At 42.5% G+C, this 25,116-nt stretch overlaps 1 protein-coding gene and 1 long non-coding RNA gene across 7 annotated transcripts in view; one reads left to right on the forward strand and one right to left on the reverse strand.

Annotated features, from left to right (window-relative positions):
• Positions 1-6: 6 nt before the first annotated feature.
• nhsb (Nance-Horan syndrome b (congenital cataracts and dental anomalies)) overlaps positions 7-25,116 on the reverse strand; it is a 41,573-nt gene continuing 16,463 nt past the window's right edge. The window contains exons 1-13 of one of the 4 annotated variants that reach the window (XM_017439915.3): positions 16,696-16,795; positions 11,253-11,405; positions 11,026-11,162; positions 10,043-10,090; positions 9,860-9,904; positions 9,726-9,770; positions 9,002-9,064; positions 8,624-8,813; positions 8,333-8,482; positions 8,087-8,239; positions 3,844-7,035; positions 3,577-3,700; positions 7-2,218 (exon numbers count right to left, since the gene is read on the reverse strand). In XM_017439915.3, the coding sequence (XP_017295404.1) occupies positions 1,585-2,218; positions 3,577-3,700; positions 3,844-7,035; positions 8,087-8,239; positions 8,333-8,482; positions 8,624-8,813; positions 9,002-9,064; positions 9,726-9,770; positions 9,860-9,904; positions 10,043-10,090; positions 11,026-11,162; positions 11,253-11,405; positions 16,696-16,762 (5,001 nt within the window). In that variant the 5' untranslated portion in view covers positions 16,763-16,795 and the 3' untranslated portion in view covers positions 7-1,584. Of the gene's footprint in view, positions 2,219-3,576; positions 3,701-3,843; positions 7,036-8,086; positions 8,240-8,332; positions 8,483-8,623; positions 8,814-9,001; positions 9,065-9,725; positions 9,771-9,859; positions 9,905-10,042; positions 10,091-11,025; positions 11,163-11,252; positions 11,406-16,695; positions 16,796-25,116 lie in introns of those variants that run through there. The other 3 variants (XM_017439913.3, XM_017439912.3, XM_017439914.3) reach the window with 3 other exon arrangements.
• On the forward strand, positions 14,637-16,838 carry LOC108250165. 3 transcript variants are annotated; one of them, XR_001809268.3, is made up of 4 exons: positions 14,637-14,687; positions 16,199-16,313; positions 16,438-16,618; positions 16,707-16,838. It is a non-coding gene; the product is annotated as an uncharacterized LOC108250165 (long non-coding RNA). The 3 variants fall into 3 exon arrangements; XR_003038399.2 differs by having other exon boundaries at positions 16,451-16,618; XR_003038400.2 differs by having other exon boundaries at positions 14,645-14,750; positions 16,451-16,618.

Below are 25,116 nucleotides of genomic sequence, written 5' to 3' on the forward strand. Positions count from 1 at the left end.
GATTGGATGAACCATCAGAGCCGGTTTCTGATTGGATGAACCATCAGAGCTGGTTTCTGACTGGATGAATCATCAGAGCTGGTTTCTGATTGGATGAACCATCAGAGCTGGTTTCTGATTGGATGAACCATCAGAGCTGGTTTCTGATTGGATGAATCAAGCTGACATGAAGCTTCTTAAAGCTCCAACATCAACCTGACTGATAATTTATGGACTCTGATTAAAAACCGGTTCTGAAACCAGGAAACCAACCAGTTTAAATGAACTCTACCAAGAAGAAGAAGAAGAAGAAGAAGAAGAAGGTCAGATATTTGCCTGAAGCTTGTTGATGAAGACAAAAAGCCAGAAGTCCAGGAGACACCTGCCGAGGGACATTTAACCAAATGTTAGTGGGGGTGTATGGATATTGAATAATGATTCTACGTTGGAAAAAGACCAGTTCAAATAAAGAATCAAAATCCCCAAATTAAATATGACATTCATGTCCATGATGAGTGAATAAAAACCTCTGTTATCATCTGAGACTCAGCTCCAGGACCTTTAATTGTCCCGCGTCCAACCACCTCTGTGAGAGAAAGGCCACGGTGCGATTGTCCAAAGTCAGGCTGCATGTTCGACTAACATGCAAGCCCTTCCTCCTCCTTCTCCTTTAACGCTCGAGTTGAAGACCAATCAGTTTTGACTTTTTGGAAAAGTGGAATAAACGCAAATTAAACTGTCTGCAGTGATTGTTTTCCCTATAATACATAAGAAAAACAAAATGTTGACAGAAACCAGGATCCAGGGGATTTTTCCACACAGGTCATGCAACAAGTTGAAGTCTTATCATAACGTTCTGAGGCGCAGTTTTACAAAAATACATGCATCATGTTTATTTATTTTTTTGGATATCATTTTTGTTGAGAAATATAAGATTGGCTTTGTGTAATATACTCTGTAGCAGGTCTGCAGATGGAAATAAAGTAGACAAACTGGTGCTGAGAATGTTGGTAGTAACATCAAGCAGACTTGACTTGTTGGCAGGAATATTGAGTATAAACTCTAGGAAGTCTGGTTGATGCGTTCGGCACCTTTAGTTAAAAGAATAACTGTAAAAAATAAATTAAAAAAAGAAAAAATAATCAGTTCCCAAGTGTCACATTCACACCCACACTATTCAAAACCCAAAAAGTGGAAACATAAGTGAGCTTTGTGTGTGCTTCTTCATGCACACACACTTTGTCTTTAATCCACACAATATATTCTGTTATTTTCCAAATATTTGGGAGTTTTCTTTCTTTTTTTATTTATTTTTTGAAAAAAGGCAGTTCAATCAAAATAGGTCTTGTAGTTTTAAATAAGAGAGTTATTCTTTACATAAAGTATTCAAACATGAAGATTTCATAATCATCCCTTTTTTAAAATTCGCTCTCTCACAAACCTTCCACCCTTAGAATAGTGTAAATGGAACTGGGTGCATTTCAGCAACAGTCGTTTTTGTTTTTTTAAGTTGAAATAATCCAACTATTACACAGATATCCAAGATTAGAAAAGGAGAAAAGGCAGACCACAACTAAGGATCGAGAAAACCCTCATCGAGTGATTTTATGACGATCTGTCATCGTGAGGGCTCCCGTCTGAGTTTTCTGTGTCCCCTTCAGAAATGGCTTGCATGGGCGCTGTGTAGAGGCGGCTACGGGTGCTGTAGCGACTGCTGTTGGCAACTGGAGGGATCCGGGAGCGTCCTTGTCGGGACGCGGCTGACATGGGCAGGGTTTTTGGGGTGAAACTCTCAGCGTTGGCTCTGGGGAAGAGGCCTGGGATTTGGATTGGGTCAGGGCCGGAAATAGTGGGCTCTTGAAGCGTCGACGATGGCTCCTCGGCTGGTTTGAAGGGCCCCTCCTGCAGGGCCTCCCCCGGTGTTTTGGGTGTGATGGGGCTCTTCAGGATCTCTGTGGCTGACATGCGGTAGCTAGAATCGGATCGGCTGCCTTTTTTCAGCAGAAGAAGTTTAAACTCCTCGTTGGACGTGCTGGATTTCTTGGCGCTGCGATAAATTGGCACGGGGGCTCGTTGCGACCCAACGGCGTTGGCTATAGTAGCTGGAAAGTTAAGGGGAGGGGCTGGAGGGACAACGGCGGTGGGGGCGTTGCTGGGGGTTACTGGTGCTGTAGGACAAAGACGAGACTTCACGTTTATGTCTCCTGAATCTTTACGGCCTAGAACTTTCCTCTTGGACCTGAATGAAGAAATCACAGCAAATTAAACGAGCACCAAAATCTCTCAAAATCTGGATCACATCTAACATATAACTAAACAATCCCTTCAGGAGTTCACGGGCATTTTTTGTGATTGTTGCGGGCTAAAATGCCTGATTTCGCGGGGCATTTTCCTAAAAGTTGCATTTTTTTTTTTTTACTAAAATCAATAAAGAACCATAACTTTTAATATATAAACCAAAAATACTTCCTAGTTTTGTAAGATAATTCCCAACAAACGTTGACATTCTCAAAAGGTGCTTTATTTGAGAACTTTGACAGCTTCTAAACTGACATTCATGAGCATTTCTGGATTGTCCCTGGTCTGCAGCTCTCCTCACATGTTTTGCAGACACAAAGTGTTTGTCGATGCGTTTATGTTCCATGATTACACTGCAGGACGTGCAAAACAGCTGCAGCTGGGGAGGAAACTGGTTTGCTGAAATCTTTGTGGGCAAATGTGAAGCATTAGCGCACATTTTGGCTTCGGTCGCTGCTCCTGCACGCTCCCGGCATTCTGATGTTAACAGGAAGTGACGTCACGTGTCTTCTTCCTGAGTTATTTGGGATTATTTTGTAGTCCACGCTACACAAACCCACAAAGAAGAGACTAGACCGCAGAAACGGTGGCGAATCACTTTAGAAACAATAAATATTGGGTTAAAGTTGTGGTGTCTTGGGCAAAGTTGCAAAAAGTTGCGATTTCGCGGGGTTTGCTTGATTTTGCATTAATAGTTGCGATCGCAACATCGTGAAATCCTGGAGGGTCTGACTAAAGCAGTACTTGAACATTTTAGAAGCAGACCGATGATGTCTTGAAAACGTATTCAGACCCCTTTAACCTTTTTTACATTTAGTCTCGTTCCAAGTGTAACAATGTAACGCATTATTGTGACCTGGAAGGAAAATTATTTTACAAATAAAAATCTGAAAACCTCAGGGGTTTGTTACAGAACATTAGTAATCAAACAGCACCATAAAGACCAAGGCAGACAGGTCAGGGATAGGGTTGATGAGAAGTTTAAAGGGTTAGGTTATAAAACAATGTTTCAAGCTTTGAACATCTCACAAAGTACTGTTTAATCCATCATATAAGACATCGCCGCCCAACCTAAACTGACAAGTTGAACAAGGAGAGCATTGATCCGACGAGCAGCCAAGAAGCTCGTTAACCCTGGAGGAGCTGCAGAGATCCAAACTTTTTCCTTCCACTTCACAAATATGTGTTACTTTGTGGTCTACTTTATGGTTGTAACATGATAAAATGTAGAAAAGTTCAAGCGGTATGAACACTTTTTCCAGACGGACTCTAGACTACCACTCCCACCCTTCACAGTACCTGTGAATCATGGCAAACAGGTCCTCAGTCGTACGGGTCTTGTTAGGTGATGTGATAATAATATCGTCATCCACTTTGGTATCATCCATCAGAGGGGAGAGGGAATTGTCACTGGGTGTGGAATCTGTGGCACACAACATCCCTATCACATGCCGTCTGGTTGTCTGATTATTTAATACACTCTCAGAGAAAAATCAATCCTTCACAGCCTTTTAAATGTGTGGCCTTCTCCAGTGAAGGTGATTTTAATGTGGTTTGAAAGCTTACCTTTACTGAAGTAATCCTCAGTGTCAGGAGTGGTGGAGTCATCTTTGCTCTCCTGGGGCTGCTGATGCTGATGGGCACTTCTGGTAGCACCTGATATCACTTCTTTTTCTTCTTCCTGCACTTCTTGCCCTCCTTTTCTTGTATCGCTGATTAGGTAAGGATGCGATGTCTCTGTTGTGTTACCAGGCACTTTGACTGGACTAGCCCATGACCCTGAGTTTGAGTGGGATCCCCCGGCAAATTCGTACGCCGGGGGAGGAGGGTGGTCAGATCGCATGCTGCCTCTGGAACACGTGGCCTTCTGTGACTCCTTCGCCTGCTCCTCCTCCTCCTCTTCATCGTCGTCATCATCGTCGTCATCTTGAGAGAACGAGCGCTCCCCCAGAACCCTAAACTCGGAGTGTGTGTGAGACGAATGGCTGAGCCCTCTGAACTCTGCATGTGAGTGGATATGTGTGTGCAAATCCACAGGCGAAGGGTGGGGAGCTCGTGGCACCGGTCTGTGCAGGGGGGAACTGTCTTCAGAAAGGTCTGATGTTGGGTCCATCCTGGTTCTGAAGGCAGTCATCGCCCAGAAGGTTCCCGGACCATAGCGGTCCTGTCTTAGGAGCAGACTTTCGTAGGATGGAGGTCCATCAGGGTGACGGCCAGGGGGAGGTGGTTGTGAGTGTTCAGGAGAAGAGATGTGGTCATGACATGGTGGCCGAGGTGGTGGCCTGCGAGGAGGGAGGGGCCTCGTGTTAACAGGGGGAGGAGCTAGTGTGGAACCACTTGGGGGACATCTGGGTCTTGTTACTGTCTCTGCTGCATTTGCTGTTTCATGGTATGTTGTGGAAGTACTCTGTGAATCTGTAGGTTGGCTAACAGAATGAAGATGCCCCGAGCGAGGAGCAGGCGGAGTTAACGTCACCAGATTTGAGTTGGGAGTTGCTGAAGCAGAGCTTGAACTTGGTGGTGGGTTGCTGTTTGATGCCTCGGGGGCCACCATCTTCGTTCCAGTAGCTAAAACATTTGTAACTCTGTGTTTGCTGTGGTGGAGCGTGTGCATGTGATATGTCCGGTGGGATAATGTGTGTCTCACGTAGCCACCATGGAGAACGTTAAGATCAAGTTGAGATGGCGGAGGCGGGAAATCACTGTCTTTCTTATTGCAAGAGGAAATGGAAGCTCCATCTCTGGGAAACTGCTGCAAGGAAGAGAGAGACGACTTCCTTTCTGGAACTTTGGGCTTCCTCTTACCAGTTGAAGGGGACAGTGGTCCTGGGAAGAATGCTGCTGAAGATGAGGGCAAAGTCGATGTGGGAGTTTCCGATTGGCTGGAATAGCCACTTGACGGTGAGGCTAGGCCAGCCAGTTTTTCAGGTGAGCCAAGCTTAAAGTCTCCAGGGGGAAGAGGTGGACTGCTTGCCTTGGTTTCTGTAATTTGGGCAATGGCCTGGGTTTGCATTTCTGTGGAAGAGGAAGAGCTGTCTGGTGACTTGATACCCTCCATGACGGTGGTGCCTGTGGCTGTGCTTGAGTTGGACATTGACGTGTACTCACCATTGTTAGACTTCAGCTCACTGTTGTGAAGCCACAGGTCTGCATAGTCTGACTGCACAGCACCTTCATCCTTAAATGAGTGTGTATCTGCAGAAGTGAAGGACATGGGCTCTACCATGTCCATGGCTTGTCCCAGTCCCATTCCCCAACTACCCAAAGACTCTGTAACTAGACAAGAACTCTGTAACGGTTCTGGAGCACCTGCAATCTCTAGGTCTAGTTCTAGCTTCATATCAGTGGAAGACAAGGTAAGTTCTTGCTCATTAATCACTTTTGGTTCGTCCTTATCTGCTTGTGTGTCTGTTCCGACATCAACACTGCCACTTGGTTCCTTCAGAGAGGACGTCCGTTTGGGTGGAGGAGGTTTGACTTTTGATTTCCTCAGGGAACGACAAGTCCTACCTAGGGTCATAGTGCCAGCTTTGAAGTCAACTAAGGGCTGGGGGTAAACTCCATGGGAAGATTGTATTGCCACAGTGCTGGACTGAGCACAATCAGGCCCTGGGTCTGCATAGTTACATTTATATGCTGTGTAACTCTGATTACATGCATCAAAATTCACAGATGATGAGTAGAAGCCTTCTGTATCAGATCGGTAATGAGAGCCAGGCTCCTTTTCAGGATTGCTAGTTTTGTCACTGAAACAGGTCTGGTCGTCCAAACCTTGCTTTGAGCTGTATTCTTGGATTAACTCATGGCTTTCGCTCAAGCTTGGAGTGTGGTCAAGGTCTTGGTCCGGATCGATCTGATCTTGGTCAGGTGGGTATGTCCACTCCCCTTCACTGGCCGTGCTGACCCCTGCGTCATCCATCTGGTCTGTGGCTGAGGACGTAAACGAGCTTGACCTGTGGCCCTGGCTCTGGGGTCTGAGGTCAGAGTGGTACGAAGGGTCAAGGGAAAATCCCTCATCAATGGCATTGGGTACAGTATTGAGTGACAGCTCCGAATCACAGTGGGAGGAGCCTGTGAGGGGTGGAGAAGAGGGCGGAGGAATGGTTTCAGATGTTTGTGAGGGGCAGGTGGAGCTGGAACCACTCCAGTTCCCACTCGATGACTGGTGGTCCTCCTTGTGGTCCGCATGGCTGCCTAAAACACCTGTTGTTGACACTGAGTGAATAGGGCTGCTGAAAGTGTCAGAACTGGAAGAGATCTCACAGCTGCCCATGTCAGCCTTGCGCGGCAACCGAGAACGACCCCTCTCCATCCAGCTGTGCTCTGGACTCCCACCTCCTCCACCCCCTCTGTCTCTTTCACCAGATCGCTGGAGTCTTTTCAGACTTCCCAGCTGCAGCGGCTCAGGAGCTGCTTGATCATCGGTGCTTTCCTCTTCATCCTTCATCAGCATCATCTTCATTCTTGGACTTGGCCCTGGTGGAATGAAGTCCTCCGCTTCATATGGCGACAGTTCTTCATCGTCATCATCATCGTCATAGTTGTCATCGTCATCCTCGTCACTGTCCATCAGACGCCCACCCTCTCGTGGAAGGCTGCGCGAGCGCAGGCGCCCGCCGTGTGTTGATGCCGTGATGTACGCCGAGTCTGACTGATCCCCTAGGGAGGAAATGTTGCCCGTTGAATGGGACAGAGAGGCAGGGATTCCTTGATGGCTGCGCTGAGCTCTGATCCGTCTCCTGGAAGGAGCAGCTGTACCTACGAAAGAAAAGAAGAAAGAGAAGTGAACAGGAGGAGACATTCATTATCACAATGATTACTTACTGAGAGTTTCATTCAAATCTGTCCAGTCGTCAATCCCTCCAGGATTTCACTGGCATTTTTATGATTGTTGCGGGCTAAAATGCCTGATTTCGCAGGGCATTTTCCTAAAAGTTGCAATGAAAAGTTGCGATTTTTTTTAACTAAAATCGATAAAAAACCATAACTTTTAATATATAAACCAAAAATACTTCCTAGGTTTGTAAGATAATTCCCAACAAACATTGACATTCTCAAAAGGTGCTTTATTTGAGAACTTTGATAGCTTCTAAACTGACATTCATGAGCATTTCTGGATTGTCCCTGGTCTGCAGCTCTCCTCACATGTTTTGCAGACACAAAGTGTTTGTCGATGCGTTTATGTTCCATGATTACACTGCAGGACGTGCAAAACAGCTTCCCCCCCACTCTCCTGCAGCTGGGGAGGAAACTGGTTTGCTGAAATCTTTGTGGGCAAATGTGAAGCATTAGCGCACATTTTGGCTTCGGTCGCTGCTCCTGCACGCTCCCGGCATTCTGATGTTAACAGGAAGTGACGTCACGCGTCTTCTTCCTGAGTTATTTGGGCTTATTTTGTATTCCACGCTACACAAATCCACAAAGAAGAGACTAGACCGCAGAAACGGTGGAGAATCACTTTAGAAACAATAAATATTGGGTTAAAGTTGCGGTGTTTTGGGAAAAGTTGCAAAAAGCTGCGATTTTGCGGGGTTTGCGTGATTTTGCGTTAATATTTGCGATCGCAACATCGTGAAATCCTGGAGGGTCTGAGTAGTTCACAAGGTATTTTGTAAACAGACGGAGAAACAAACACATCCAGACACAGGAAATAACTAACGCTTTGGTTGTCCTATTCAAAAATAACAAAACCATTTAACTAAGAAGAGAGATTAGATGTTAACCTTGACTTACAAGTCCTTATCCTGGTGTATATCAGTGTGACACACTGAAACAAGCATCCTGCACTTCTTTACTGAATAAAACTTACATGCTATGAGGAAATCATCCGTCTGGCAGCCAGAGTCCCGGGTGTGATGGAGGCGACCGCTGATTGAGATGTCCTCCTGACACAGAGACAGTTGGTGCGGATGGGCATGGATGATCACTGTCCGCTCTCTTGCTACTGGTGATTCATCTGAGTCTGAAAGCAACAACATGTAAAACATCTCCTTCAGCTGCTGGAAGGTGTTAATATGATTCTCGTCCTTTTTTTAAACCATCGTCCTGTACCCACCCATGTCGTGCTGCACTCGTTTGGGGATTCCTGTGATGGTCTTCCTCCTCCTCAGCTTCCTCCGCCTCTGAAGAACGGACTGAGAGTGGACCAGAGAGCAGCGAGCGCTGGCCTCGCGGTCAAACCCGACTCCTGCATTAACGACAGAACCTGATAAACATATAAAACTCAAAGTGTAACGCAGTATGTAGCAGCAACAGGAAAAACATATACTTTGTTCTGTCTATGGCATAGCATTGTAGTTAGAACTTCATGCTTTTCTACAGGAATCTTAAAACATTTTTAGTTTACCTGTAACATTAATGGGGATGATGCACGAGGAGACGGCATTAGAATCATCAGATATCTGATCTGATGGGGGGATGTTTTCCTTGGACCAGTTAGTCTGTTTGTCCTGGGTTGGGGGGGCACTGCGGACCGAGTCCTTGGCTTTTTGGCCTCCCAACATCTCCGCACTTTCCCCTTCCTCTGAAGAGGCAGCCTGGAGGAAACACAGAGTTTCAACAACAATATCTCTGCTGTTTTGGTTTTAGCAAGTTAAGATTAATAATCTTTTACACGGGCAATTTGTACCATGAAATAAGGACATGCAACAAAAAATACAATCAAGAAATAAATGCAAAATGAATCAATAAATGTAAACAAAATTGCAACAAAACAAACGGATACCTTTCTATTCCATGGAATGACGATGCAACCTTCAATAGTGTCAAGTGAGTAAAAGCACTCAAACTACGAAGAAACAACAAAAAAATAAAATAAAATAAAAATTTGAAAAGCAGATGATATGTCATGAATCATCTAAATCCTGTATCTCACTTGGCAACTAGCTGAAGACACAAAATGGTGAGAAAGTACGAATTCACGCTGAGCTGGTCGTTACGGCCCGTTTGTGTGGGACGTACCTGAATATGACCTTCCTGCAAATTACATGCTAGTTTATTTGTCACAACTTAATCACAATTTGGTTTCATGTCTCAACAACTCCTCCCAAAGTCGTCTCACATTTCTTTTCTGACTCAACAAAAATTGTTTTGCAGGTTTTAATTTGAAGATGTCCGAAGTTCCTGCAACATAAGCAAGAGGTTAATCTGGGAAAACTGGGAAATCTGGGAATGCCATCCTCAGTTTAATGTCAACAGCCCCCGCCTGGTGAGATACTGGCTTTAAACCAGGATTAGTTGTAAATAAAAGCATCAAAATGTAAACGATGGATGAGTAAGATCTTTTTCCATCATCTTCTAAGAAGCTTCAACCATAGATTTAACAAAACTCGGATGTTTTTCTCCCCTTATAACTTCCAAAAATATATTTTTTCAACATATAAACTAAAACATTAAAGAAAAGCAGCCTTCAGGTTGTAGAGAGCAGCTTCATAGACATTTCTTTTTACCTTTCTTTGGATTGTTTGACTATCTGCCTCTCTGCCCGGCCTCTCCTGTGTGGAGACAAACAACCACAACAAGCGGGTATTATTTCACAAACATGAGGCAAAATGAGTAAAATTCATCTGTTAACTTTGCTTACTTTTTTCTCTATAGTCTGGATCTCTGTTTCTCTCACAACCCTCTCCTTTAACAGGACAGACAGACAGACAGAACATAATAAGTTCCAACTATGACATCTGATTTGATGAAATAAGGCAAGTGCAGATAATAATCCTTCTAAGCAGATGTTATATGAACTCACAGACAGAAACATCTGTTTTACCTTCCGTGGCTGATAGTCCAGCTCGCGCTCCCTCTCTGCTCTCTCCTGCTGCAGGACAACATCACAACAGAAAGTTTTTAGTTTATTGGAAAAGAAAATTAGGAATGTGTACGAGATCAAAAAATAAATTAATCTCTAATCAGTAGTACAGTCAAGTTTTAACTTCAAAGTTCTGTTTTAAGACATTATAAACCTAATCTGGTCTTTACTGGGTTCTAAAATGATTCTAATCTGACCTCGACACTCGACAGGTTCCACCGGGTCATTAGTTAATAAACAGAACCTGGTTCCAGCTCCTGACCCAGCAGAACTCTCAGTGGGTTCCTGGTTGTGGAGGAGTTGTGCCCCACTCTTCTTTCCAGGGTTGCTTCAGCTCTCTGAGGTTCTGGTTCTGGTTCTGGACCGTTCTGCTGTGTTTGGGATCATTGTCCTGTTTGTTGGACAGAATCAGCCCAAACCATCAGCCCTCCACCACCGTGCTGACAGCTGCAGTGCATTCTGGGTAAACATCTGGTTCTGCTCCAGAAGTCTTCTGGTTCCTTCAAGTCAAGCTGCCATGTTGTTTTTAGAGAGAAGAGGCTCTAACCTTTGACCTTTGACCTGCTGACTGAGGCCTGTGCAGTCTGAGATGTAGCTCATTGCACGGTCTGACCTTCGGGGTGAATTTGCTGGGATGTCCACTCCTGGGAAGATTGGCAGCTGTCTTACATGTAAAGACCAGATCAGTTTCATCCTGTCTTGATGCATAAAACCAGAGAACTAAAAAAGGATTTTTTCTTTTTCTTATGACTGTTTATGTTCAGAAAGTCAGATAATCTGCAACAATCCACTTTTTTGGGTTTTGGTGACTCTATATCTCTGTTTACAAGTCTATAGAATCTAATAAGGTTATTTCTAAGTAGCAGGTTCTGGTTTTGGCCGTTTTGTTGGTATTTGCAATGAAATATTTTCCAGTAACTGCCTCCTGATGGATGGATTTTTACCGCTCGTGCCAGGCAACTCCTCTGCTGCCGGCGGATGGTGTGCGGTGAGGGAAAGGTGGGCATGGGCGGCGCCACTGAGATGGAAATGGTCACCCTGTTTCTCTCCCGACTTGAGGAACGCTGATGTTGTTGTTCATCTGTGCAGCGCAGAAACATCCCGTTAAAAGCAACACTCAGTGTGACTTACAGGACAAAAAGCAGCTGCTCTTCGTCCGACAGCCTCTCACCTCGGTGCAGAGCTCTGAGGCTGAGCTGGGCGTTCCTGTGCAGCTCCTCCAGACACGGGGCTCGGGTACAGGGATGAAAAATGTTGTGCTGCTGGTGCCATGGAGCCTGATAGTGAGCTGACAGCTTGCTCTCCACATCCAAGTTTGACACCGCTAGAAAGAACAGAAAGAACACACCTTACATTATAAAACATCAAACCCGCTGTACCACCTGACGCATGGTCCCCCATGACCCAGGTAAACGTGCATGAGCGTGCACATGTCTGCGCGTTCTCAGCCAGCAACTCAAAAACCAAGACACTGATGATTAAAATGTTGAGCTCAGGGCTTAATGAGTGCAAACAATGACACTGTGACTGTTTCAAAGGCAGAAAAAAAATAAAAATCCTAAAAAAGTACAACCCCAAATCCAAAAAGGCTGTAAAAACTTTGTAAAAACTGTAAATAAAAAAGAAGGCAATGATTTGCAAATCTCATAAACCCATATTTTATTCACAATGGAACATAGTAAATAAAAATATATTTTTTTGGGGGGAAAAAATGAGATAGTTTTGTTTGGGAAGGCAGCAACACAACTCAAAACTATGTAAAAGTGAACAAGAAAGAGCTGAAGGAGCTTTTAGTAACTAATTAGGTTAATTAGCAGCAGGTCAGACAGAGGAGTGGAGATAAAAACAACATTTTTAAAAAGTAAAGATGGGCAGAGGTTCACCAGCTGACAGGAAGTGTCTGAGAACAGAGGAACACTTTCAGAATAAAGTTCCTGAATCAAAGACTCTGAATCTCCATCATCAACAGATCTGAAGAATCTGTAGAAACCACTGAGGTCAAAGGTCAAGGCTGGTTCTGGAACTCTGTCTGTAAACACAGTTCACTGTGCCGTCCACAAACGCTGCTTAAAGCTCTATCAGGCAAAGAAGAACAGATGTGTCTCCTCTGGACCAAAGAGGAGAACTGTTCTGAGGTCAGCCTGCCTCTCTGATGGTATGGGGGTGCATTAGTGCCTCTGGAAAGGATCTCCTCAGGTCCAGATGTTTACAGACTGATGGAGAAGCTGCACAGAGGAGAGACATTTGGAGCATCTTTAAAGAGACGAGTTGCTGCCGTCAAATAATAATTGTGTTGTGAGGATCCTTATCGTGGATTATGGAGCATTAAACTTTCAGTTCTTTCATCCACAAACTGTCATCGCCTGCCATGCAGTCACTGTGAAGGCTGCAGACTAAAACATTTATTTTTAAAAACATTTCCTGCTTTTGTGTGTATTGAATTAGAAGGTTTGGTGCAAAAATACAAAAAGCTTGTTGCTTGTCACTCATCTGATGCTGAAGAGGAAGAAAAACCCAAACCGCTCAGATCCAGATCAGAGTTCCTTCAACCATCCCACCGGAGTCACATTTTCCTTCACAAACATAAACAAACCTGATCAAATAAGAGTAGTTCACAGTAATTTGATTACTGTTAATGTGAGAAATATCTCCATCCTAAGTGTTTTCTGTAGAAATCATCTGAGCAAAGCTACCAGCAGGAGGCTCCTGAACCCGTCATCCTCCTCCAAACACCCAGAGATCACGTCATGTTTATTACTAATAAATTACATTATTGTAACTAAACACAAACGCTTCAGCTTTTCAGTGAATGTCATTTATGTAATAATTTTAAGGCTAGCTCAAGAGAGAAAATGAGGGCTGTGATTCATCTCCCTTACCTTTTATGAATACTGTTTCCTCTCTTTTAACTTGATATTCAACATGCAGCCGCGTCCTTGAAAGGCTCGCTGTACATCAGTAGCCAAGCAACCTTTCATCTCTCATCAAGGCTTTTATTTGCTTCAAATTAAATCTGCAAGCTCACGTCAAACAGCTTTGGGGTGATTAAAACTACAAGAAGCTCATTTACACAAAATAAACAGTTTTGTCTTCGTGGTTTTATCATTCAGGAGCATCACGGCAATTCAAACTCAACCCCAAGCTGGTTTAAGTCGAAGAGAAACAACTTACATTTTAAACAAACCTAAATAAATACATGTCGATTAAACAACGGGGTGTCCAAATGATCAGAGTCAGCTGCACGAAGGTGGCTGTAAGACAGTTTTACAGATTCTGAGTAGCTGAGAGTCATCTCCAACACCCGCTGTGAGCACTAACAGATCCCAAACAAGGCGGCGGGTGATAGGCATTCCTTCAAGCAATAATATGTTCATTTTGTTTTGTGCAAGCACATTTTAATACTGCGTCTGAGCGCTCAATAACTCACTCTTTACTTTCCTTTGACTTTTTCCAAGCCTTTATTTGTCTGTTTGTTTTCAGAAATATCAAACTATGGAGGAGTTAAAATAAAAATCCGTTCTGTCCTGTAAACCGTACAGTTTCCTCAGATTAGTAAATCATCGTGCTCGTTTTAAACCTGTGGTCCACAGCCAGCGAAGGGAGCGCCGTCTGTTTTTGTTCCTGCATCTGTTTCCCCCCATCCTCCTGTCTGCAGGTGCCGTGTCAGCAACTTACATTGTCATCATTAAGACTTGCTTACAGCGCCACGAGAAGAAAAGAACCTTGCAGACAAAAAGATTCACGATGTAGAACAGAGAAACCATTAAATCATCCAGCCCGTGTACAAAAAAACGGGCCGATGTTTGCACTAATGGCTGCTCTGCGTGAACTTAAAACAGTTCAAATTTGGGCAGACAACTTATTACTGCATCTCACTTTAGTATAACACAATAAACATTCCTTGGTGGAATGCATATCGCCCGCCGCCGTCCATGTCAGAGCTTCATCCTAAACTCCTCTTATGCTGAGAAATGACAGCTGTGGCTGTTTTAGTCAGACCTTGAAAATAACCTTATTTGCAAACTCATGTCTGATCTTGAGATGTCCCGCTCAGAGGACGTGTTGGGGATGACTTTCAGCGACTACCACCCCCACTTTTAGCTCAAACATTAATCTTAGTGTTTGCTAAAGTCAGTCAGCGTTGACTCCATTAGTGAATTAGTTGTAGATCTATACATATACAGTATACAGTGGCGGCTGGCCAATAGAGGGCGCTAGGGCGCCACCCCACCACTCACATTACCTTGAATAAGACGTAAAAAAATAAAATAAAAATTAAATAGTACATTAAAAATATTTCAAAATATATGTATATATATTTTTAGTTGTGTAAGATAAATATTTTATAGTTAATGATAAGTAAAGTTGTTTCGTTCTTCAACGTTGTCTGATTGGTGACGTATTTTCTTTGGCCATAGACTCTCGTTAAAAGTTGCACATGCGCAGTAGCTCCTTTTCAGTACAAGATAGGACCGTTCAGGGCGCACCTCTCCTGCGCCCAGAGCTGACTCCGCCTCCCGCCGCCGGAGCGTGGGACTCCCGCCACGGAGGCTGACGTCACATCCGGCTATCAGAAAGTTCGCCTCTTTGAAAAGTCGAGCCGCGGGTGAGCTGCCTTTTATTAAAAAACAGCAATAAGTTCATTACGTGACTAAGTTACATACACAAGGTATGTGTTCATAGTTAATAATTAGTTTAAGAAAATTTATGCTAAAACCTGTTTGAACGTTTGTTTTGAATTCTAATCGGAGTGAGACATCCGACCTTCGTTATATTGTACGTTCAGAACACGTGACGTAGTGAGTGCTCTCACCATAGAACAGGCTTTGACGTGTTTTCTACGGTAAAGTTTTGAAAAATAAGAAAGAAAACAGGTTTTATAAACGCTAAATGTGTCCTACAGGCTTCCGTCTTTGTAAGTATTGGTGTTCAGGAAGCACTTGTGCATTTATATGTACATTATAATGTTGCTTTTGTTGTTTTAATTCATGTAAATACACAGGTGTGATACCTTAGTATATATACTAAGTATAATAGACATATACCAAAAATTTTGGTATATGTCTATTTTGGATTTATAGCCCCCCCTGGAGAAAACTCCACCAGCTGCCACTGCATATATATATATATATATATATATATATATATAGTGATGATTTCTTGTAAGTGTCATTAAAAGTGGTTTATGAGATATTTTGCTAAAAGACAAACAAATATAGGAGCAAAAACATTATCACCTCTTCATCTTCTGGAGGAGTAAAAACGAGCTTTAGAGTTTTAAGACTAAATTCAATCATTTACAGAGCTGCTCAGATTCAAACAGATAAAACAGTAAATTAAACTACAAAAAAAATAACAATAAGCATCAACTGCAACAAGAACACAGATTGAAGCTGACTCTTTCTGGCACGGCTATAGGATGCTTGTGTCTGGTGTAGATGTGAGTCAAGTCATTAGTAGGAAACGTATTAGAGTGAATCTGGGTCAGGCAGCACGCTCCCCGTGGCTGTAGCTGCAGAATCTTGTCACAGCAGACAGCTGTTATATAAGAAACACAAGCTGGCCACTTCTGCAAAATCTGTGCAGCGTTGGGCATCAGCTGCACGCGCGATGGACAAGAAAATGTTTCGATTTCACCTCTTCCACCTGCAAAGGCAGCTTCATCATTCAGCTTTGTCCTTTTCAGTAAAAATAAAACCAGCAAATCAGAATAATTTAACAGTGAATTCCACATTTGTTTTTTATTTCAGTGAAAACCTTCCTTAAAAGAAACAAACTTCCTCCAACCATCCGTTAGCGTTCGTTTAGCTCGTTATCTGCTAAAATTACTGAGCTGTAGCTGTTTTTGTGCTTCCAACTGGTTCATGAGATATTTTTCTAACAGACCAACAGGTTTTAGGCAAAGATCTCACACAACGAGTAGCTCTTGGACTGCGTGTCTCAAAAGTGACTCTCAGCTACGACCACACCAGATTTTAGCTCCGTATCTGTAACTTTTGTGTTTTCTAAAGTCAGTTGGCTGCAGCAGCCATCTTGATTCGGACATATACTATGAAATCTGTAAAAATTGACTTGAAATGTTGTTTTAATCACCTTCAAACTTTCAAACGTGACTAGGTTTGCTAAAACAGCCCGTTACCACGGATTACCCTGCTTTAGTGACCAGAATGACTGACTGACAACCTTCAGATGTCGAAGAACAACATCGAAGTGATGAAGATAAAAGGTCCAGGTTCGCTCGTCCTCGTCTTTTTCCTTCCTGTCTTTACGTCTCATGCAGGCCTAGCCTTGTTGCTACAGTTTGTGGGTCATTTTCTGTGTTTATGTGTGGATGAAATCATTTCTGAAAACGACAGCATTCCCGTGCAGACAGGAGCTGCCTGAACCGCCCCCGTGCACGCTGAAGGTCACGGCTTGAAGAAGCCACCAGAACCACGTCATCTGTAAGAAGCAGAGGCGAGACGCCGAGGCTCTGCATCCAGACACCCTCCTCTGTGAACACCACGGACAGGATGAAGGTGGAGTCCAACTTTACAGGTGCTAAAAGTGATCCCAGCCTTAACCACATTAAAGATGCTTCACATCGTAGACAACAAAGATTTTAAGATACATACTGATGTTACAGATGGTTCCTTTGGATTGCACAGGGGCACAACCCAAACCAAGACAAGCCAGAGCCATTTCTGTCTGCCTCTTCCTCGCAGCTCCTCCTGTCCTCCTGCAGACTCCGGGTCATCTGTTGCTCAGTAATAACACCTCACTCCTTCCAGCTGAACTTGCTGCAGCATTCCTGTGCAAGCCCAGCATCCAGACTGACAGCATCTGCAAACCCAAACCTCCCCCTCCTCCCCCTCCTCCCCTCCTCCCTTCAGTCGACCCGTCCGCTAAAAAGAAAACTCTCTTCCTTCTCTTTATCTCGAACGCTCGGCACGTCACACGACGATAAAGAGGAACAGCAGCGCGCTCAGATTCACATCACAAACTCAAACTGTACTCTGTTTTCTAATTTGTCTCTTAAATCCCCCCCCCCCGTCCGCCGGGGTAGGATGGTAGCATCCTGCCTGAGCATGGCCTGTCACTGACTGTAATCTCTTTATGATGCAGGATCTGTGAAGGGAGGAGGGGATTCAGCCACCAAGTATTAATGTATTAATCCACCACATGCTGGGAATATGTCTCCCACACGCAGTGACCCAACAGTGAGTCCGTTTTACAGCCAAATCATTCATTTCTCTTTGGATAATCAGAGATAAAAATATAAACAATTTAAAAGCACAAAGCAAACAGCATTTTCTGCAAAAATACAAACTGAATGCTGAATTACTGGACGTTCCTGAAGAAGCTGAAGCTAAAAGAAGCAGAACAATATTAAAAAGGAGCAGAAGTAACTAAATGAAGCCAGAAACTAGCTTAAAGATAAATGTTTCAAAGTGCTAGATAAAAGGATAGCTGTAGGCTAAAAGCTGCAAAAAAGCACGATAAAAGATGAAAGTAGTAGAACGATAGCAAGAAGCTGAAAGTATTTATTAATTTATTAACCTTTATTTAACCAGACAAATCTCTCTGAGACCACAGATCTCTGTTTGAGGAGACCTGAAGGTTTTTAGACTGCAGGAGGAAACCGATGGAGCAGAACATCACCTAAAAACACAACACCAACCACAGCTAAAAGGAGCAAAAAGCTAGCTAGAAGCTAAAAGTATCATAAGAAGACTGAAGCAGATTTCAAAGAGAACATGATTTTTTTTCAAAGGAACTGAAGAGTTATCCGGGGAAAAAGTTGTAAACAAAGGTAAATGTTTTGAAAACTATAAAATTATAGCACCCATCTCCTGAATGTTTTGATAAATGCTGTTGTTGTTTCAGCTGCTTTTTACTTCAGATCAGCCAATTATTTTACGCTGGATTCCCTTCTTGTTGCAACCTGGACTCAAACCTGCAGCCTCAGGATTACAGGACCGATCCACTGATCCACCGAGCCACTGTGGCCCCAATGTTTCAGTGCATGAGTTGCTAAAAAAGCATAAAGTCTGTGACTCTGCAGTCATGAAGTCACGTGATCCTGAAGCCTCATTAAAGATCTCAGGTTACACAGATGTTCAGATGCGGTTAAAGGTCTGTGATCCACCATCGACGGGTCATAAATCGCTCAAACAACGAGCTCCTAAAACCGTCCCAGAGGAGCTCTTCAGGGAATCGGCTGTAAATAAGAATAATGAACCACAGGAAACATGATTCACGTCTGAAGGTTTCCGCTTCCCGGGGATCAGCTCTTCTCTTCTTGCTGCTGTTTTTATACAGAGTCCATTTTTAAAACTTGATTTCCTCAATAAATAAAGTGTTTGTTCATTGATTCATTCATTAAATCGGAACGTACGGTTGTTAAAAACACGTCAGCAGGCAGGTTTGTTTATGTAACTTTGTCTAAAAGTAAATTAAAATCTTCAGCCGCCTTGCAAATCAAAGTTTTAAACAAAATATCATCTGTTAGCGCAGACACAGGCAGTGACATGATCGCCCGCCTTTCATGACGGCGGCGGGCGAGCAACAACTCTTATTTTGAAGTCGTTGCCTGCTGTCGTGAAAATGAGTGATAGTGTAACTGCCTGTGTGATGGTGAGTGAGTAAAATATCTTTAACCAGTGAAAGAATTTTAATTAAACTCTCAGACAGTAATCATTTACAACCGGTTCAATTAAAGATGGCCGCCAACACAAAAATGGTTCCAGTTCAGACATTTTTACAGACATTCAGCTAAAACTCAGAGTGGTAGTAGCTGAGAGTCTTCCTCCAGACATACACCATTTACAAACTGATTGCACGTTCCTTAAAGGAATACTGAAATATTTACCTTTGTTTAAATAAAATTTATCCCAGAAATACACGGAGATCTCTTTAATCTTCTTTAAATCAGCATTCACATAAAGTTAACTATATTTACTCATTTAAAAAAGCTTATTATTAGTTATTTATGTCAAACTTATTTAATTTTAATGGTCATGTTTAGGACCTTTTAATGGACGTGTAGGTTTTATTTTTTTGGTTAGTTGTTTATGATGATAAAACTGACATTTTATGGTACCTTTCCTGTCTGAAAAAGCTGTTTTTTTAAATATTTGTTAAAAATAATTTATTATTAGTCAGTCTCTGTTCCACACCTGCTGTATTGTTCTGCCTCTGTTCCCTCAACCTGCAGGTCATTCACGATAAAACACGACTGGGAGAGAAAACACTGTCCTGTCGGCCATTTCTGACACCAAAGATTTGTTTTTTTTAGCTCCATCTGTGTCACACTGACTCCAGTGAGAGGGAGAAAATATTAAAACAAAGGCAGGTTTAATTTAAGGGATTATTTTCTGATTTATTGAAAAAACTCCACTGAGAAAGCTCGTTTACTGCCCCCTGCTGGTGCAACGCAGAAACTACACTCAGTAGCTGTTAGAATAGAATAGAATGAGCCTTTATTTATCCTGCACACAGGATACACACATAAACACAAAAACAATAAAAAATAAAAATAAAAAACTATACAGTTGTGACAAAAATATCAGATTCTAACCGCTGCTGTCAGTCCTGTAGTTGGAAGAAAAATATTTACCAAAATAATGCATATTGTGGGAAATAAAAATTAAAGGAAGGTGATCATGTAATTGCCTGTGTCTGGATTTGTCTGTCTGTTATCAAAATATCTCATGAACCAGAGGACAGATTTTATTGAACATATCAGAAAGGGTTAGGGTTTAGGCAGCTGGGATTTCTGTCTCTTATTTACCGGAGCGCTCACCTGGAGTCTTCAGGTTTGGATTAAATCTTATGCCCGGTACATAACAGGTCATACAGGCAGTTCCTTTGCATTAGTTAAATAAAAAGTTAGTTTTAGTCAATAAAACCTGCAGAGAAACAGGTAAAGTTTCTGTAAAAACTTTTCAAACCTGCTGCATGTTTCCTGCTTTAACTGTTCCAACCAGCATTATGATACGACTGCAAGGTTTCAAGCTTTTATTTGAGTATTTATTTTTTAATTAGTATTTGTATTTTATTAATTAGTTTTTCTGGGACGTGTCTGCATGAGGCAAGTTTCAGATTTAACCACTCTGCTTTGAGACAGAGTTATTATTTTATCCCAATAAGACGATGAAGATGATTTAATGAGAGGAGGATAAAAGGAAAAGAAGTAAAGAAATGCATGTCACCCTCCACTTTACACCAACGTTTTCAACAAACATCGTGTGTGATCTGTCTCTGCTAATGCTACACTAAATTTGATTAAAATCCACACACAGATACGAGCAATTACATGATCGCCCGCTTTTCTTAGCAACAAGAGCTGTAAATACAGGATGGATGCAGCTTCTGTAAAGTTTATTTAAATAATCTGGAGGTGTGTTTTCACTGGTTTCCCTCCAGAAATATAATCTGAGATCAGAAACCAGCAGTAGGAGGGTGGGAAAAATGTGTGTGTGTGTGTGTGTGTGTGTGTCAGACGTACTCCAGCCAACATTGTTTTGCCACTGAGTGTGTGATGGTGTGTGTGTGTGTGAAAGCTTCAGCCATGTTGGTGGAATGGCACAAGACGAGCCATCGCCCATGTTATTTTTAACTGTGTGTCTCCATGGAAACCATCGCATACACAGGAAGGGGGGGCGATCTCCTGCTGGGCGCGTGTGGAGGAAGACTCGTAGCGCCGGTCACGGTGTGATTGTAATCGTGTCTGTGTGTGTGTGTGTGTGTGCATTAATTGTTTTGGAGTGGATCTTCTCTGCTGACGCGTCACGTCTCACAGCCTATAGGAGCTGACAGCAGGACGTATAGAAAGTGTGTGTGTGTTTGGGGNGGTTCTGATGCAACAGAGGAAACACCAGCAGCAGTGCATGATGGGAGGGGTTCTGCCGGAGCTGAACTGTCACGCACCAAACATCTTTAAGACCCAATAATAAGAAATCAATGGATCGATGAGTCTGCAGTGACTCAGACGTTCCTCAGCCGCTGGTTTGACGATATTTTCTGATAGCTGTAGCAGCCATCCGGCAGAACTGAGTGAACATAGTTGTTTCTATGGAAACAACTTAAAGATTAAAGCTGTGAAGAGCGAGAGCCGTGCCAGAGTGATTCCCATAATGCCTTCTGCCAGGGGAGCTACAGGACAGAAAAGGGAGAGGAAGTGTGTGTGTGTGTGTGTGTGTTGGGGGATTTTGCAGCATGGCACCTTCACAGTTGAGGCGAACACACAAACAGAAACTTGTCCTGTTGTTGGAAGGCCTTACGCTTACCGGCCACTTCATTAGGTCCACCTGTTCACCTGCTCACAGCAGCTAATCAGCCAATCACACGGCAGCAACTCGACGACCTGATGAGCCTCAGAGACCGAGACGTGACTTCGGTGTTTCAGAATCTGCTGATCTTCTCTAAGGTTTACAGGGTTTTCATATCTGTGGTTGGTGGCCATCTTGATTTAGGCTCACTCCAGTTTTAGATGTTCATCTGAAGCACACGTGTCAAACTCAAGGCCCGTGGGCCAGATCCGGTCCTCTGTAACATTTCATCCGGCCCTCTAGTCTGGTTCAGATCAAGTCTCTGATTCTTATTTTACTTTAAAAAGCTGAGCCTAATTAGTAAAGTTTTCTCTGACAGTGACTTAAAAACCAACAATATATAGTTTTAATTTCTGTATGATCAGGTTTTTGTCTGTTTTAATGTTAAAAACTTCCTTTAAAAGCTGAGTGAGGCGTAAGAAATGACTGCTAATGATGAGCTTTTTGAAGTTTGATCTATTTGTCTGTGTTCATTAAAGTCTGTTTGCTCTAAATTCTGTATAATCTGTAACTGGGAAAAAGTCATTGATATTTCATTATGAATGATTTGACATAATGCATCTAAAACCAATTAATTTATGTAATTTTTAATAAATATTGATCGTGATTGGCCCTTGGCTCGGACCAAATTTTTAATTTTGGCCCCCTGGCGTCCCTGGGTTTGACACCCCTGATTTAAATGTTACTTTCTGAAAGATTCATAAAAATCTGTCATGCAGGTCATGAAACAGAAGAGTTTCAAACAACTGAGGAGTCTGTTAGCAGCAGAGAGAACAGGTGTGATTCATCGTTAGCCAATCAGAAAGCTAGATTTCCCACCTTTTCTAGGGGAACGGAGATGAAGGAGCAGATCAAATTCGACTGTTTAAATCAAGAAATTTATGCTTCAAACAAACAGTCGTGGAGTAAAAGCTACTGAAAAGACAAACTTCACATTTCTTTGGAGTTTTATGTCGAAGTCGTGATAAGATCAAACCCTCGCACCTGTTCAGGTGGACAAATTTAAACCGGTTTTTATGGGTCTGAAGAGGAGCAGTGACAGAAACTGGAGGTTGTTTCCAACACTTTGCTGAATCGATGCCACCAAGAATTAAAGCAGCTCTTAACAAAAACGTGGCTCCAACCTGGTTCCAGGAAGGTGGACCTAATAAAGTATCTGAACTATAAATGAACCAAAACTTAAATTTAAAACTTTGTTTGTTTTGGCTTTCCTTTTTTTATTCAGACAACCAGATGTTGGTTTTTGGTTCTGCTTTTGGTCCATAACCTCCTGAAGCACAGAACTGATATTAGTTTTTACAAAGTGTTGCTGTGTTCAGCGCAGAGAAAGACGATTAATCTGCCAACAAATATTAACTGGCTACTTTTTAAACTTAATCAATTACCAGGCAGGAAAACAAAGATGCTACAAACCAGCTCACTGTTAAATAATTATTGTTTTATTTTGTTTAATGAAAAATACATTTAATCAAAAGAAAAAACTTGTCATCTGTTGGTTGTTTTGAGTTCTACAGATCAGGATGGGCCAAGAAAAACTCACATTGGCTCATTATTATCATTATTATTATTATACTCTTTCCATAGATTTCTCGTCATGAAGTGCGGGCGATCATGTAGTCGCCTGTGTCTGTGTGAGTTCTGTCTCTGTCTGTCAGAGTAAATTCACCACGCAGTGAGAAAAACGAGACCAACGGTGGAATCAGATTTAATATTTATTTGTTTTTTGTTCTTGTTTCCGAACAGGAACTGAACCTGGATCAGATTACAGATCAACAAGAATTCATCCTAAATATAATCTAAAATAATCTCATCGTGCTAAAATAAGAAGGTAGCTTTTTCATCACCTGACTCTCAGCTACTACCACAGTTTTACCTCAATATCTTTATAAATAACTGAGGAAGAGACATTCTTGTATTTGCTAATGTTGATTAGCTGCGGCAGCCATCTTGAATAGAAACTACTGCCCTTAAAATGCTGGAGTGGCTAAAATAAGCCGTGTAGCTCTGTGGCTATTTTTGCGTTTGCTATGGTCGACTAGCCGTGGCGGCCATCTTGCTCAGAGTTCCACTGAAATCTGTTCCTGAGATATTTCGCTAACAGACACGCAGGCAGTTACATGATCGCCCGTCTTTTGTGGAAATGTTTGAGTTTCAGATCAATTTAAATATTAAATCCTAACATCAGGATTCTGTTCTTTCAGAAATGTTCTCGTTATTTTGTCCCCAAACGAATCAGGAGTGTCCACACACACACACACACACATGGTGAAGGATTTGTCTTTATGCTCTTTTTGGATTTAACGTATGTGCACTCCCCCCCNCCCCCCCCCCGGTGATGCCAGCGCTGTTGTCAGGCTGGAGCTGAAAGCAGCCAATCGTGTGGTTCTGCAGAGCGAGGAGCTCTGGGGTGATGTTAGGCAGCTTCATGCTCATACGATGAGCTTTGCCAAATGTAGGTCATGTTTCTCCTCACACTGTCTCCTGCGCTCACTTCTCCTCACACACACACACACACACACAAACCTCTCCAACCTGTCACCGATGCACAGAGGGGAATAGATGAGGAAGCATGTATTTTATTAAATAAACACACAGCCTTAGTTTCAAACAAAGGTGGGTGTCTCTGTTCTGTAACCCGTCCTCATAAGATCAGCTTCTAAAACACAAAAATATGAAGGGCAAAAAGTAAAAAATAAAACACACACACACACACACACACACACACTCCTGCCTTCCTGAACTCTGCTTGAACTGCCTCAGCCTCAGCTGCACTAAAACAGGATTTAATATATGATCAGCAGATCAGCAGATTTAGAACAAACCGAAAGTTTTTAAGTTTTTTTATCGCCCACCGGTGAAGGTGGTAGTAGCTGAGAGTCGTCCCCAACACATCCTCTGAGCCTGACGTCTAATCATATCACATGAAGTCGTACATATTATTATTTGACCAAAACGGCTAAAATTACATGATCTTAGTCTTAAACTCTGCGGGCGATAAGCATTTCTTCAGGAAGTTTATTCACATTTTTTCTTTGATCGATGCTAATCTTTAGGATCAAGAATATTTATTTTATTTAGGTTATTGTGTGTTTTTTATTGAAATCTCACAATAGTTGTTAAACTTAAATAAACATAAACCCTTAGAAAAACTCGGACACTTAAAATAAAATAAAATATAGAAAAGTATTATCACCTGGTGATTAATGAGGTCTGCACAGGCTGATTGATAAATATCGGCCAAATAATCGATTTTATCTCTAATTTATTAACAGTTAATCTGGGAAACATCCTGCTCATTTCAGCAAATTTAAGAAATTTGAGAAAATATGAACAAGTGTCTTTTATCATATTTGTTTTTCACACATGCAGCCGTTTCAGGAAGCCTGTTTTTAAAATCAACTTTGACTTGTGTAACCACATTTAGCTCTCTTTTTCTGACTCTCAGAGGGAGCCTTTAGGTCTGTTTAAAAGCGTTACACCATGACCCACTGACGAACGTGAAGCTGCTGCGACACACACACACACACGCAGAGCTCCTCCTCAGAGAGAGAGAGCATCATTTCTACGTCCCTGGGTTGCCACCGCTAAGGTTGACCTATTTTTGCCCGGACCTCTCTCTCTGTCTCTGCAGCCCAATAACTCACGCTGCTTAATAATTCACAGCTTTATACGCCTCCAAACAACAAACCGGGGAAAACAACAAATGCACTCAGTAAAGCCAAA

The sequence above is a fragment of the Kryptolebias marmoratus genome, linkage group LG15, assembly GCF_001649575.2.
Source record: "Kryptolebias marmoratus isolate JLee-2015 linkage group LG15, ASM164957v2, whole genome shotgun sequence".
In the NCBI taxonomy this organism is placed as follows: domain Eukaryota; kingdom Metazoa; phylum Chordata; class Actinopteri; order Cyprinodontiformes; family Rivulidae; genus Kryptolebias; species Kryptolebias marmoratus.